Here is a 15,356-nt window from a genome sequence, read left to right on the forward strand (position 1 = left end):
ATGCCACTATATTAGGCAATGAAGAGAGAGTCACACTAAGATTTGAACATATAGATTCAAAGTTTATATGTATTGAAATCTAAACAAGAAACAAACCATAACAAACTTGATTACTATAACAACATAACTTATAGATCTAAAATATTTACATTTCAATATAAGGTGCAGTATGGCATAAAAACCATCTTTAATATTAGCTACTTCCATTTTTACTATCAATTTCAACATCAGAAGGTTTTAATGCATCAATCTTCACTGCAATCTTTTTCCAATAAGATGGGTCAGACCCGACCCGTGAATCAAAAACACATTGAGCATGTCCCTCCTTATAACCATATCCAATAAGAACACCACAGTGGCGGCACATAAGCTTGGTCTTTGACCCATTACGACCCAAAGATATTGGAAGGCAAGATACCTCATCTATTTGAGTAAATCGACTTGGGTCAATGGATTGGAAGGAGAGGGAGCCTTTCTTAACAGATTCACGATTTTGAGAAGTTGTTTCTGACGTCGTATTTGAGGATGATAGGTTCAATGGGTAACCACATGAGCCGCAACTATTGGAAAGGAAACAAATGAACACGTACGTATACGTTAGCATAAGCAGTTACTACATTCAATCGTATACTTTCCAATAACACTAGATACATCAAAATCAAAATATTAGTGAACAAACATGAACACAAAATAAACTATATATATATTCTACATATATCTACACAATTCAATAATTTAAATGTACAACGTATCTATTGATTCCATCATAAATAAACATATAGACCAAGTTTCACACAACATTAAAATCACAATGAATAGAAAATAAACAGAACAGATTTTCGTGATTAACTGAAAATGTATTCGATTACCTATAAGACACATGAGCTTGAGACATTTAAGTTTTTGATGATCAAATATACAATGTTGCTCTTCATGTGAGTATATATGTAGGGTTTGTAAAATGTAACGTTTATTGACATGCAAAGAATGAAGAAAAAATGTGATCAAGACTGGCTTGCTGACGAATCTCCTTGCTCGATTTAAGGAAAAAAACACTTATAAACTTATATTTATAGTTATTTCTACGTGATAATGTATGCATCTATTATGTAGAAATTAGAAATTGATTTCTTCATGTCTTTAAGTAGTAGTACCCATTGGGTTTTCAATTTGGTTACATACCTTCCCTTAATTAAAGTTGCAATCAACAACAATAGTACTCAATCCTTATCAAAGCGAGATATTGGAAAGTAAGATATAGAAAGTTTAATCTTTACTTAAAGTTAAAAAGACTCTTCCATAAGGATCTCCGGCCAAACGGGGAAATAATAGTGGAAAGGTAACTCTTCACACCTGACTGTTGAGTATTCCATGACTACATTAAAAAAGATTAGAGTAACAGAAACATACAACATGAGTACATGACATACCTTTCAACATATCTAACAAAATATAACATATAAGAACTCATTTGAATATATTAAAGAGCAACGTAAAATCATAATAAACATAGGCACATGCATAGAGCCTAGCATGTGAGACTTGAGCAATAATTAAGAGTGACGTGTACAACAACTCCCTTTACCCTTTCAAAGCAAATTATAAGCGCAAATAAGAAAGGTACCAATGGATGACATACATATAGGTAGTAATTGGGTAGAAGGCATAAGGTCCATTGACCCCATATATGATAACAAATACTTCTCAACCTATGTTAGATAGTAGCTTTGGCCGTCTAGCTTGTAAGAAATCTACCCCTAAAACCCTAAAAGGGTGACCTATATACGTACCATATTCCTATAAACTAATTATAATCCTCCAAGTATCTTTGCATTGGTCATGTCCCAATTAAAGTTGCAAGCATAGTTGGTAAATTTAATTAAATTTTTTTTATGTTTTTGTTCATATTTAATTCAAATATTTAATTCAATATAGATATTGATTAATCAAAAATGACAACCAAGTAGATAGATTAAAAACATGAGTGAAGCTAATTTAACACACTCAAATTTTGAAATGCTTTGCCAGTATAGATATTTATTTTTTATAATTTAACACACTCATATTTATTTTGTATATTTTGGTATTTCAAGACTAAAAATAATAACACGTCAAAAAACTATGTAACGCGAAGCTAGCATGATAATTGTGAAATTATAATTTTTTCGACTTTTGCTTGTAGATGCTTTATTTTGAACTTTGTGTTAAACACTGTAAAAGTGTAGATATAATCACCCGGTAAGGCTTAAATTATGGAGAAAATCAAACTTTTGTGTAAGGGATAAGGGTAGTTACATAGTTTAGGTTCGTTAAAATTCAGAGGGCATTATTGTAAGTTTATAAAAGTCAGTAACATCTTTTAAAAATTTTGTATACTATTGTACCTAACATTGGGTACAATCTCTATACCCATCATTTCCCCTTTATGTAATCCCGATAATTGTTTGTTGTCATGAAATCAGTGTAGTAGTCTAACTTTTTAAAAAACAAATAATGTGACGTAAATAATAATCTAAAGTTCAAAGATGAAGAAAAAAAAATGAATTATGATACTGTAAAACGTATGACTTCATCTGGCTTCATTGTATGGAAACATTAGTGTGATCAATTGGTGAAAAAGGTAGAAGGTGGTCGCCCACTAGCTAAACCGTGACAACAAAAAATTTAAAATTCTTCTACACCTTGTTTGTGACTTTATAAAGTTCCCTTGTATCACTTTGAATACCCAAAAATAATAATAAAAGAGTCCATAATATGTGTATTAACTAAATTACTTAATTACGTAACATAATAAAATATTTATTTTGAGTCTCTTTTATATAGACGAGTTAAAAAGGAATTTATCATATGAAAGGGGATAATACTAGAAATATAGTTTTATAGATGGAGAGTGATAAATCTACAACATATTTTAGTAATCTACAACAAAAATTCACATTTTATTGCACAATGTACAACTGTGTAAAGCATGGATTGTTACATTTGATGCCGTTGCATTACGCAAGTATATAGGCAATATTAATTTTTGAAAAATGATTAATTCTCATAAAAATTTTCTTAACAATATGATAGTGATGGTTGGCAACGTTAATGGATGAGATTGAGTGAGAATTAGTGAAGTAAACTTGTCATGTAGATATGCTATTAAAAAGGTTATTAGGAAAATTTTTAGAAGGATACTTATTACTCAACTATAACTTTTTAAATTTACAAATATTAAGCCAAAATAAACAAATAGTAGTACTCGTATAAGTTAGCAAGTAGCAACCTATCAAATAAGCTACTAATGGGCCGAGCAGAGTCTCCTTCTTACAAACACACAGTCCAACTAAAAAAAAGAACAAAAGCCCAAATAAAGCCCATGAAGAAACCCCACTAGGGTTTTATGCTATATCTAACACTTTACATACAAACATCACTGCCTCTTCCCTCTATACTCTCCATTTTCCTCCCCGCAGCCTCATCACAGATTTTGAAGATGGTACACACTCTCCTTCTTTCTTTTTTTCCATCTTTTTTTTTGTTCATAAATCATCATAATATTTACTGATTGTTATATTCTATTTTTACTGTTTTGTGTTTTTAGCTGTTTTTGCAATGATGCTAAAGTTATTTTCATAGTTTTTTAATATTGTTAAATGATGTTTGTTTCTGTATTTATTTGTATATATGTATATGTAAGAAAAGTATGTTTTATTTTCTGGGTTTTCATTTGTTTGATTATGTTGAAGATAAGTGAACTGCTTAGATCTGTAACATTATTTAAAATAGTTATATAAAATTGTGTGGATGAACTGTATTTTTTTATTTTTTTGCTTTAACTAGATGCGTTTATGATGTCATTTTTGCCTTGTATGTGTATATGTTTTCACTGATAAGACAGTAAAATATGAGGTTTTATTGAATATATAGATATAGATATAGATAGATACATATTGAATATAATAATGTTTTTTCTATTATGGTTATGAAGTTTTAAGGATGTTTTTCTGGAATTATTGTATTTTTAATTTCTTTTTATTTGTAAAGGCCAATTTATTTACACATACCCAGCATATATCTACAAATGGTCTCTAACGAGATTAGAACATGCATTTGTTATATTTATATAATTTTTTGGTGTTATGCTTATGAAGGTTATCAGTGTGTTTTTCCGAAATTTATTTGAAGTTTTTCTTGTTAACAGGGTAGTTTTTTATTTTACATCTAGTCAACATATATATTTACAAACTCTTTATAATGAGATTGAAATCTCAAGTTTTTGGTTGATGTCCTGCTATCTCATATTGATATGTGAAAGATATCAGTTTTTTAAGTTCGAGATGTCAATTTCGTCTATTCTTTGTTGAGCTTTTTTAAATATTTATATGTTTATATTTGTTTTTGAAGGCATTTGTCAAAGCCCAGAAGTCTAGATCTTACTTCAAGAGGTTTCAAGTTAAGTTCAAGAGAAGGAGAGGTATAACAAATTATGTATTACCTTTTATATATGAGAATATATTATATCATGTACTACCCCATTTTGCAAGAATGGTAATTGTGAACATCAGAACTTCGATGACAAAATGTCATGTAATAACTTATTATTGTTTTTTTTGTTGATTGGTCAGAGGGCAAGACTGATTACCGTGCCAGAATTCGACTCATCAACCAGGACAAGAACAAGTACAACACCCCCAAGTTCCGATATGTTGTCCGATTTGTAAGCGTTTTTTTATGCTTTACTGTTTGTTGATAATCTGTTTTATCTGCGTTTTCAATTTCTTGATTGTTTATTTATTCTAATGTTGCTAACAGACCAACAAGGATATTACTGCCCAAATCATATCTGCAACCATTGCTGGGGACATGGTTCTTGCTTCTGCTTATGCTCATGAGCTCCCGCGATACGGTCTCAAAGTTGGGCTAACTAACTATGCTGCAGGTTTGTTTTTTTGTAATAATTCTTTTCCCATAATCTCGTTGTATATCTCATGGTGCTTTAGAAGGTATGCTAAGAAAACCATTTTATTGTGATTTTAGCTTATTGCACTGGTCTTCTTTTGGCTCGTCGAGTTTTGAAAAAGCTTGAAATGGATGATGACTACCAGGGAAATGTTGAGGTATGGTAAACTACCGAATAATGTTGTTTTTTTTCTTAGTTGGCTTTTCACATGTGTAATTGTTTTTGATGGATTTGTTGTAATTTACAGGCAACTGGAGAAGACTTCTCTGTTGAACCAGCTGAAAGCAGAAGGCCATTCCGTGCCCTTCTTGATGTTGGTCTTCTTCGAACAACTACTGGAAACCGTGTCTTTGGTGCTCTTAAGGTACCTTAAATCTTGATTTCAGTTGTTTTGACATGACCCTTTTAAGAACTTTTTTGGAATTTGTCACATTTAGTGGAAATTATATATTTAATACAATTTATCGTGGGAAATGATGTAGGGAGCTCTGGATGGTGGACTTGATATCCCTCACAGTGATAAACGGTTTGCTGGATACAGTAAGGACAGTAAGAGCCTTGATGCTGATGTCCATCGCAAGTACATCTATGGTGGGCATGTTGCTGCATACATGAATGTGAGTTCATTCATTTGGGCATTCTAAACTATTGTTTTTCTATGGTTTGATACATTTGAGTTGAGATTGTCGATTTAATTACCTTCTAAAATTTTTTTCTGTGGGATTTAGACCTTAATGGAAGATGAGCCAGAGAAGTACCAGACTCACTTTGCTGAGTACATCAAGGCTGGAGTTGAGGCAGGTAACCTTGAAGAGCTTTACAAGAAGGTTCATGCTGCAATTCGTGCTGACCCAAGCCCCAAGAAAACCGAGAAGCAGCCTCCCAAGGAACACAAGCGGTACCTTATTTTTCTCTCAGTGTTTTTTAATCAATTTATTCCGAACCATAAAATAGAGATGGGCAAGTTGGGTTGGTCGGTTGGTGTCTGCTGGGTAATTGGCAAAAGCTTGTTTTTGTGCATTGTTATCTCTATGGCAGTATGCAGATAATATAAGTAGTTAAATTAGTTCACTGAAAATATTGATCTTTTTACAGAGTTAAATTGGTTTGCTTTTTCTAAATTATTGTAGATACAACCTGAAGAAGCTCACCTATGATGAGAGGAAGCAAAAGCTTATTGAGAGATTAAATGCTTTGAATGCTGCTGCTGGAGCCAATGATGATGATTCAGATGAAGATGATGAGTAAGAAACGGCTGATTGGTTGTGGTTTTTTGGTATGTTTAGGTCGAAAAGACTAAAGTTTGTTTTCTTATATTTTCATTTAGAAGAATCAGATACCGGAACCATCTTTAGCATCTCGAGGAATGTTAATGTTATGTTGAACTTGTTTGATTGCATTTCAAATCTTGGTAGTTTTGTTAACGACATGAAATCTGGTTCTTCATAGATTTTGTTAATTTTGTTGTCTATTTGCAATCTTCTGATAATTTGCTAGTTTATCCGCTATTATATATCTATATGTATAATTTCTAAGTGACTTGTCATCTAGATATGTTGAAATGGTCATCAGTGCAAGATCGTTTTCTTGCCTAAGTTGATATATTTTGGTGTTGGTGATTGAAGTTTGAAATCGTTTTTAAAACCCTATCCGGATCACATGTCTATGCATCCGTACACGTTCGTTCTTGCTCTTAAACTTCGTCTTGTAATTAGTTTGCTTTTTCATTTGTCATTTTGGTTTAAAAGCTAAGCTTCCTATCGAGTCTCAATTGGTGACTAAAAACAAGTTTCACCACTGATTATTATTCTGAAGGTGCTTAAATCTTTAAATTGTACTCGTATATTTAATTAATGGTTGCAAAGCACGGGTGTTTGGTTCGCCGGAATTTGTTGAAATTCTTAGGAATTGGAATCTAAAATCCATTCCATCTCTTGTTTGGTTGGAAAATGAAAGGAATTAGAATCTCAAAAGTTCCTTCAAATTCCTTAAAACATGGAATTTGGAATTTTCACAAACTTGATGGAATGTTTATACATTCCAAGGATTTCATTCATATTTACCAAAAAGCCCTTTTACAAAAATAAAAAAGTCTACCCTTTTGAAATCTGATTGGATGTCTGGCTGCCGTTGCTTGTAAACTCCGGTTGTCGATGCTGCTAGTGAACTCTGGTTGTCGGCTACCGTTGTTGCTAGTGAACTCTGGGTGCCACTGCTATTGAACTCCGGGCTACCGCTGTTGCTTGTAAAATCAGGTTGACGATGCTGCTTATGTTGGAACAAAAGATTTAACCGTATGTAGAAAATAGGATGAGTGTGTAGAATATAATAGTAATGGATTTTTGGGATTGGGATTTTTGGGCCACCGGCGACGGCATATTCCCAAGAGAGGGCAAAATCATCTTTATTGAAAAACCCACTATTTCATAATATTTTATGTCTAATAATTGCCAATGTTTCTAAAATTGATATATATACATGTGATAATGTCATATCTGTTAATACATTGATTATTTATAAACATTATATCTGTTAATATCTTGATTATTTATAAACGTATATCAAAAGGTTATTTTGGTCGTTTCATATATTTTGTAAAAAAATCTTTTAACCGAATTTCATTAGATTCTGTCAACCAAACACAATCTAGTTTTTTAAACTTTCAGATTCCAATTCCTTTAAATTTCAATTACATTGACAGATTCTAATTACTTCAAAAACATTCTGCGAACCAAACGGCCCCTAAAAACTCTGTCGCTTGTTTATTTCATATACATTCTCTATTTACTTTATTCTTCAAGTTTTTTGGGGTTTCATCCTTTCATCCGAACGACAACACTAGAAAAAGTTTTAAAACATCTTTTAACCTCGCAGCTGAAAACCCAACATGTATGCGATAGTCGACATGGCAGGATACCGTCGGGAGCTATGGTAGGTAACTTCATGAAAGCATTCTATAGAAGACTATTGTCTTAAACTCATAAAATCGCTAGTCCTAATCCTAATATTAATAAAAGATGATTGTCTTAAACTCAGATTATCCAATATCCAATAAGTTATCCTTATAATTGACCTATCAAAAATTTATTGTATAAAGTATATTAACTTATCTAGAAAATCTTCATAATGATTATATTATTTAAGCTCAACTTAGTTATAAATAAACTTAGTATAAATATCTATCTACAATTTATCTATACTCCCTTATAATACAACCGATAGTTCTTAATTCAGCATTCTTTTTCCTATCCAAAATACCCTTGTACACAAACAAAACTTTACACACTACTCATTTCTCCTTTCTTCTCCTCTGCCCACACTAAACACGCATACACAAACATACATATCTCACCATAACCACCCAACATCATCAATCACCGCAGTCCATTATCACCGCAACCATAAATTCCCAAAACCATTACTGTTTAGCGGTAATGTGCAGACATCCATCTAGTCCCGTACAAAGTAAGTGGATCTAGATTTTTAGAAATTAAGCATTTTTTTCATTATCCTCAAAATAATCCTGATTACTCTTTTCAACATTTTTCACAATTTTCTCTTTTAGAATCCTAACAATGTGTGTAACTCTTCCTAAAACATATCTTAATACTAACCCTAGAACATACATCCTCCCTGAGCCTCTACTCTCTCTCTCTCTCTCCATCACTACCACCATCACTATCATTAACCATCGTCACCGTTATCACACCGTCATCGTTAGCACCATCGTCACCATATCGCACAGACATACGTCTAGTATAAATAAAACTAGACTAAGAAATTTGAACTTTTTAATTTTGTAAAAAAAAGAAAGTGAATATTAGTATAATTATCTTGGCGGGAAGGGATGTTGACTTAGAGGTCATGGGATCGAATCTTGTATTCCCCATTGATCTCGGGTATTTACCTTCTTAGCGTAAAAATGGGCCCCCTTTGGGGATACCAGCGATGTAAGGCCTCTCAAACCCTGAGCATACTAACTATTTAGATGTCATTACTCGGCTTGATAGAACGACTTTCCCACCAATTGTTAAAAAAATAAATAAATAAATAAAATTTGGAAGAAAATGATAAACTTCGAGTACATATTTAATAAACCCTAAAATCCCAAATGAAATTTTTTTTTTTGTACAATTTTTACTTTGGTTTATATATCCTTTACTTTTTCTTTGAAGGAAATGATATCCGTACCATCTATTTTAATTAATTTACCATATTATACAATTTTTAAAATATACTATATAAGCTTTTAATACATGATATTGATAAATTAATTAAAAGAAATGATTCCTTTTCTTTAAACACAAACACATGGTCAAACAACTTAAGTTTAACTAAAAAAAAAAGTCAAAATCAGAACTAGGGCTCGAAATCGAACACTCGTCTACCGTTCAAATAATCTCCGGCGACGACAGTACGACACCGCTCTCGAATTGCAGGTACGTCACATCTCTCTTTCTCTTTCTATATATATGTATATATATATGTATTGCCCTCCAGTCATTTAGTAATATATGATTTTAGTGTTTGTCTTTCAACTGTATGTATAGGTTGTATGTATATATATCTGCTATAATATTTTAGTGAGTAAATTTTCCAAAGAGGGTAACATAAAGACACTTAATTTCACACTTTGGAATATGAATAATTGAATAGTATTGGTGACCGAAATTCGAGACGCTTCAACGAAAAAAATTTGGAACTTTTGGTACTTTGACATATATAGTAGGGAAAGTTCAATTGTTGTTAGAGTTAGGGACTAAAATAGAGTTCATCTTTTGATAAGAATCTACCTATAGTCTTAAAAGTACGTTTGTGGCGGTTTCCAGTTGTAGCGCGCGGTAGGGTGAGAAAGGGAAGAGAGAGTGTTTGGTAACATTGATATGACTAAAGATGAGGTAACGGCGATTTATATCTTAAAACCTTTGAGGGTAAATACTTTATCTGATACGCTAGCATTAGTACTTGTGCCGACCGATAGTTTTGGCCTTTTGGGTCATTTCTTGACAACTTTTCCTAAAAAAAGTTTAAAAGACTTCATCGCGGCATGGCAGTTGATTGCAGTAGGTGGTGATGTGTCAATTTTTAGCTGGTGATATGACTAAAAAGGTGATGCTTCATTCTATGATTGGTGTCACCTAAAAGGGAAAAGTCTCTTATGGTTATATAATATGACTAATATGAATTGAACTTTTACTTCTTTCTTGGCAAGAATTGAATTTACACTTCTTTTTTGACAGACGTTGAAGAACCACTCCTTTTGATAGGAGGTGTAAATTAGTATACACCCTTTTTTGGCAATTTGCTCTTATTTTAGTTAACTGTTTTCTGTTTGTCAAATAATGTTTGATAATGCATACGGTTTTGCTTATATAATCTGCTAGCTGCTTTAGTATTTAGTCCTTGTTTTATACAGCTTTAAATGGATTATAAATCATACTTCTGTCTTACTAATCTAATCTGATGTATGTTTCACATTTATGGTGCATTGATTATGATTCATTCATCTGTTATAGGTGGTTGCATAGGTAAATCTGCCAAACGACTGGCATAATGGTCCATTTGTTTCTTTCTGAACCAGACTGGAGTTTCGATGGAGATGATGATTCTTTTAAACAGAGAGTATCTCTCTTGAATGACCTAGAGGGTATAATGCGCATATTGATTGCATCTCAAAGTCGATCAGAGGCACGGTTTTGGCTTTGCAATGATATTTCAGGGATAAGTTCTTTATCTAGCCGGCAACAACGTGAGCTATTTATGAACCTATTGCAAACCAGTTCACAGAAGAAGGACCTAGCAGCTCAGCTTTTGCAGATGATTTTTCAGAAACAGCCAAGAAAGGCAGGGTCTATTCTAGCTAAGAAAAGCCACATGCTAGAGGATTTCTTTAGAGGTAACCTAGTCATTTTCCGCTCTTATTTTTGTGTACTTTTTATCTGATTAATATTTTCCTGTTGGTAGTACATTAAGGTTTCTACCACAGATCTGATGCAAGTTTTGGACTAACGTGTGCTAATTGTTAATCATATAGGAAATCCAAGACGTATTTTGCATTGGTTCTCTAATTTTTCTGGCACTAGTGATATGGAGCATAGAAAAGGGGCAAAAGCTTTATCCCAGTTTGCCTTTGTGAATCGTGACATCTGTTGGGAGGAGCTTGAATGGAAAGGCAAGCACGGGCAATCCCCTGCCATGGTGGCAACGAAGCCTCATTACTTCCTCGATCTTGATGTAGAACAAACAGTTGAAAATTTTCTTGAAAATGTGCCAGAGTTTTGGTCATCTCATGAGTTTGCCAACACATTAGAAGATGGTGACATTTTGTGTTTGGATATGAAATTTTTCGTAAATAGGTTTGTGAAATTAATGTACAAAGAAGATATGGAGGAGATATGGAAAGTCATCAACGAGTTCCTAATGGAAGAAGCGTTCTCATCCTTATGTTGCCACCTTCTAATTGCTCTTACCGAGCGGGAACTCTGTTTTTTTCTGGATTTGCTTCAAGAATCACTCAACCTGGACATCAAACCTAAAGTTTTTGGCGACAGGTGTCAGTATTTGGAGGTCATACTTTCAAGATACAGTGGTTCAGATTCAATGGATGAACTACTTCTATTGAATGCAGTTATAAATCGAGGGCGCCAAGTAGTGCAACTTCTACAAGACGACGAACACAAGGATGAAAAGTTACAAATCAAGGATATTGTGCAAAAGATATTTAAAATGCCAGCAAATCCTGATGGTTTAGTCCCTCTAATTAAACAATGTTCCAATAAAAAGAGCACATCTTCGATAAAATTATTAGCGTTGCACTCTTGGGCTTTACATTACTTCTTGACAGAGGAATATGGGCCTCCTGAAGCTTGGGAATCTTTGTTTAGCAGCAACGGAGTAAGTTTTCGTCACTCGGGCAAGCATGAATTGTTGCATCATAATGGTTTACCAGATGACAGTGACTCGGAATCAGATGGTAGGCTCTCTTCAAGCTCGAAACGCAAGAAGAAACGAAATCATAGAAAGAAAAGAAGAAAAAGTTCCACCCTTGATGACAGCAATGATGATGATCTTTTGGATTTAGATTTCTTGTATGATAAGATGGATCGTCAATCCAAGCCTAGTTATTGGTTACTCTCTACTGATGGATATTCTACTTCATGGAGTAGTGTAAGTGCATTGAGCCTCGATTTTTGTTAAATTAGAGTAGCAAGAGTGGCCAGGTAGGAAATGGGTCAAAATTGGTTTCTGTTGAAACTAATTTGTTTTAGTCCTGGTCGACACAGGCTAGGTCAGCTTTGGTTAACTCGCAAACCCTTTTGTCCATTTTATTGTTATTATAATCTTGATCTTCAAGAATAGATGAATACTGTTTTTTTGTCCATATTATAGTTTTAATAATTTAAAATTTCAAGATTGTGTAGCTTAAAAATACCCGGCGGGTTAACTTATAAGTAAAAGACAAGTAACTTGGTCAGTTTTGAGGTTAATGAAACTCAGAACTCAAGTGCTTACCCTTTTATTGGGACAGAGATAGTTATCGTTATTAGTTTTTATTGTATTATCATACCAGATTCCCTAACATATAATTTTTTATCGCTCTGAAACTTTGCAGGTTGATTTACCAGAACATTTATCAAAGCATTGTTTTTCAACTTGGATGAAGTGGGGATTTTCCAGATAGGGAGATCCGGCTCGATAAAATTTAGATGGATTCATTTCTATTTATCTAAGGTGCAGGTGATAATATTTTTCATATATGTCAAAGGACAATGTATTCTTTCAGTTCTAGCCTAGTTCTAGCCTCTACTTCTGTAGTTTCTTAGTTTTCAAGTTTTACTAGTTTGCTGTGTGCCTTTAATCAGAATTTTATGCCATGAAAAGCTTTTTCTAGTTAATGAGCACATAACTTTCAATACAGAGATTTTAGAAATTTTGAATCTAAAATGTACTCCTTCCATCCCAATTTGATGATTGTCCACTTTACCAATAAGACATGTAGCTTTTCCTTCTTTTCCTTATAATACCTTTCATTTATTAGGAGTAACATTACTATAAATTTCGAGCCAAAGTGTGATTAAAATTCAAGGATGAAGAAAACATTTTATTGATAAAAGATTTTATTAATTACACATAGCTTAAATTGTAATTTTTATATTTGTAGACATACAGAATGGAACTGAGGGAGTTTTACGTAATCATTTCATTCCAACAAAGATGTTTCTGACGGGTGTACGGCCATCAAAAAGTATGTAACTTCCATTCATGATAGGATTTTATGAGGATACTGCATGCATAATAACTGCACAGTTTGTTGCTAATTTTTTTAATTTGTGAAAACAGGAGTAAAACTTGCTTCTTCTGAAACCAAATTTAATTTTTACTCTGGCCCTGTTCTTTATTGTTGTTAGAGGTGGATTAAGATAGATTCTGGATTCATTCAGGGTTCTGGTTTTTGAATGGACCCTGTTCACAACTTTGTCTGTGTCTGTTCAGATATAGCGACTACCAGCATAGATGCATAGTTGGTTCAGGTTTGTGCTTTTGTTGGGTCTATAAAACTTAGGGTAGCGAAGACCATTAGTTTAACCCATTTATTGATAATGGTATGTTTTGGGTAGTGTTGGCTATAATAGGTCAAATTGATTAAAATTAGATAAGCCCAGTTTGAATGAACAAAGCCTCTTGTGTCATTTTATTTCAAAAGAGTGTAATAGTATCTATAGTGACCAATAGGCCTTTGGGTTAGCAGTATCAAAATGTATAGAAGGTCCCTGTTAAACCAAGTTATTGTGGGTTCAAGTCCGTACCATGACAAAGGGTGGCAGGGTGCGAGAGTTTCTCACTTATTCAGTCAAAGTTTTGTAATAATATAGGTTTATTTTTATAATATGAACATTAATAATTTGTAAAATTCGAGAACAGAAAGAAATTAAACTATATGGGGCTGTCCCAACCCAGAAGTTAAACTATTTTGATGTTTTGACCCTGCTCCATCCAACCAAATCAACCCATTTTGCGATGTATGGTTAAGACTCTGATAACCTTCACAAATTCGATTAAAATACATACAAATCATTTTACTTGTTGTGTTGGCTGTGTTGCTTCGTAACTTCTTAGGCAGATATAGTTCTATTGTCATTCCTATTGGATATTAATTAGCTTTTGATTACTTTTGTACATGATAGGTTAAGGTCTTGACATTGTTTTGTCATATTAGAGGCATGCTACCGATTTGCTGGAGCCTCTGCTTTTGTGTTTAGATAACTCAAAGCTTCTACTTATATGGATATCATGCGTTCGTTGTGATGCTATGAGCATATACTTACATTTTTAGAGAAACATTCTGTATTGCAGCCTATGAAAGTTTCAGGCAACACCTGGTGACACCACAACGATCCATGCCTAGAGATTGAATGTGGGAAGGTAACTTCAATAAGCATTATTACCTACACGGCTACACACATATCGACAAAGATTGCCAGCGAACTGTTGCTATAAAAAGCACATGGTGGTTTCTATTTCTCTTGAATTTGGTGCTCGAGGCACACCCCATTTGGATGTGTGTACATTAAGATGGAATGGAGTTCGGCTTGATTCTTTATCCTGTTAGTCTGTTAGGTTTCATTTTTTTCTGATATAACTGGATGGGTCCCATTTAATTCCTTTACAATAAGAATTTGACATTCTCTGATATTTGTAAAATATCTTGTTCCTTCAGACATATATTCATTGGAATATATTATTTGCACAAGTCCCCTTATTGTATCACTCTCATTATTGTTGTTATATCATGTTGCACAAGTTTGTGAACTAAGCACCTTCTAACTTTTGAGTACCAATTCTATCTACAGACAAGATCTTGAGGAAGTTAGAACAATTCTAGTTCTGGCAGTTATATTTCTTTCAGGTTACAAAACTTAGAATTGTAAACACCTCGTGTTATATATGCCTAGAGTCTCTACTCTCAAGTGAGACTTAAATCCACAAAATTCTGATTAATGAATCAAACCGATTAATGTTATGAGTTGATGACGTCAGTCATAATTATTGTATTTCGTGATCTGAACTCGTTTAATTGGTGAAGTTAACGAGCCACTATAACACGAGGATGCATAGAGGTCCCTAACATGGATTAAGAAAGACCCGAATGGAAATAGAGGTAGCAAACCACTGGACAAGCAAAAAGAAATACATTAGAAACTTAGAATAAACGTCGACAATATTTCAAGTCGACACGGCAAATCATTCTAAGAATCATTATGTTTGTTTAGAGACACTGCCTAAGATACTTGCTTTCATGGAATATAAATGCCAGTGGACTTGTGAAAAGCAAGTCCACAATTGAGATGTGTCAAACATAAAGCAAGGGCAGGATATCAAGGTTGCACAGGATGGAGATGACTTGAAGGGG

General features: G+C 33.4%; 2 protein-coding genes across 4 annotated transcripts; both read left to right on the forward strand.

The window, feature by feature from the left end:
• The first annotated feature begins 3,370 nt into the window (after positions 1–3,370).
• Positions 3,371–6,344, forward strand: LOC122582246 (60S ribosomal protein L5-like). The gene is made up of 9 exons (XM_043754613.1): positions 3,371–3,481; positions 4,390–4,459; positions 4,611–4,702; positions 4,798–4,924; positions 5,023–5,102; positions 5,193–5,309; positions 5,428–5,562; positions 5,674–5,843; positions 6,076–6,344. The coding sequence occupies exons 1-9, from the start codon at positions 3,386–3,388 to the stop codon at positions 6,191–6,193; spliced, it is 1,005 nt and encodes a 334-aa protein (XP_043610548.1). The 5' UTR covers positions 3,371–3,385; the 3' UTR covers positions 6,194–6,344.
• A 2,925-nt stretch (positions 6,345–9,269) lies between these two features.
• On the forward strand, positions 9,270–14,713 carry LOC122580878. 3 transcript variants are annotated; one of them, XM_043753027.1, is made up of 6 exons: positions 9,270–9,384; positions 10,462–10,841; positions 10,980–12,112; positions 12,558–12,676; positions 13,107–13,190; positions 14,131–14,713. In XM_043753027.1, exons 2-4 carry the CDS (start codon positions 10,499–10,501, stop codon positions 12,624–12,626), a joined length of 1,545 nt encoding a protein of 514 aa, XP_043608962.1. In that variant the 5' UTR covers positions 9,270–9,384; positions 10,462–10,498; the 3' UTR covers positions 12,627–12,676; positions 13,107–13,190; positions 14,131–14,713. The 3 variants fall into 3 exon arrangements, with proteins under 3 accessions (XP_043608962.1, XP_043608964.1, XP_043608963.1); XM_043753029.1 differs by having other exon boundaries at positions 14,300–14,713; XM_043753028.1 differs by lacking the exon at positions 13,107–13,190 and having other exon boundaries at positions 14,300–14,713.
• The last annotated feature ends 643 nt before the right edge of the window (positions 14,714–15,356 follow it).

The sequence above is a fragment of the Erigeron canadensis genome, chromosome 9 (assembly GCF_010389155.1).
Source record: "Erigeron canadensis isolate Cc75 chromosome 9, C_canadensis_v1, whole genome shotgun sequence".
In the NCBI taxonomy this organism is placed as follows: domain Eukaryota; kingdom Viridiplantae; phylum Streptophyta; class Magnoliopsida; order Asterales; family Asteraceae; genus Erigeron; species Erigeron canadensis.

Coding starts and splice junctions, on each gene's coding strand:
- LOC122582246 (XM_043754613.1), top strand. CDS start 3,386: ATGCTATATCTAACACTTTACATACAAACATCACTGCCTCTTCCCTCT. Junction 3,482..4,389: donor CATCACAGATTTTGAAGATG/GTACACACTCTC, acceptor TTGTTTTTGAAG/GCATTTGTCAAAGCCCAGAA. Junction 4,460..4,610: donor TAAGTTCAAGAGAAGGAGAG/GTATAACAAATT, acceptor TTGATTGGTCAG/AGGGCAAGACTGATTACCGT.
- LOC122580878 (XM_043753027.1), top strand. CDS start 10,499: ATGGTCCATTTGTTTCTTTCTGAACCAGACTGGAGTTTCGATGGAGAT. Junction 10,842..10,979: donor GCTAGAGGATTTCTTTAGAG/GTAACCTAGTCA, acceptor TTAATCATATAG/GAAATCCAAGACGTATTTTG. Junction 12,113..12,557: donor ATTCTACTTCATGGAGTAGT/GTAAGTGCATTG, acceptor GAAACTTTGCAG/GTTGATTTACCAGAACATTT.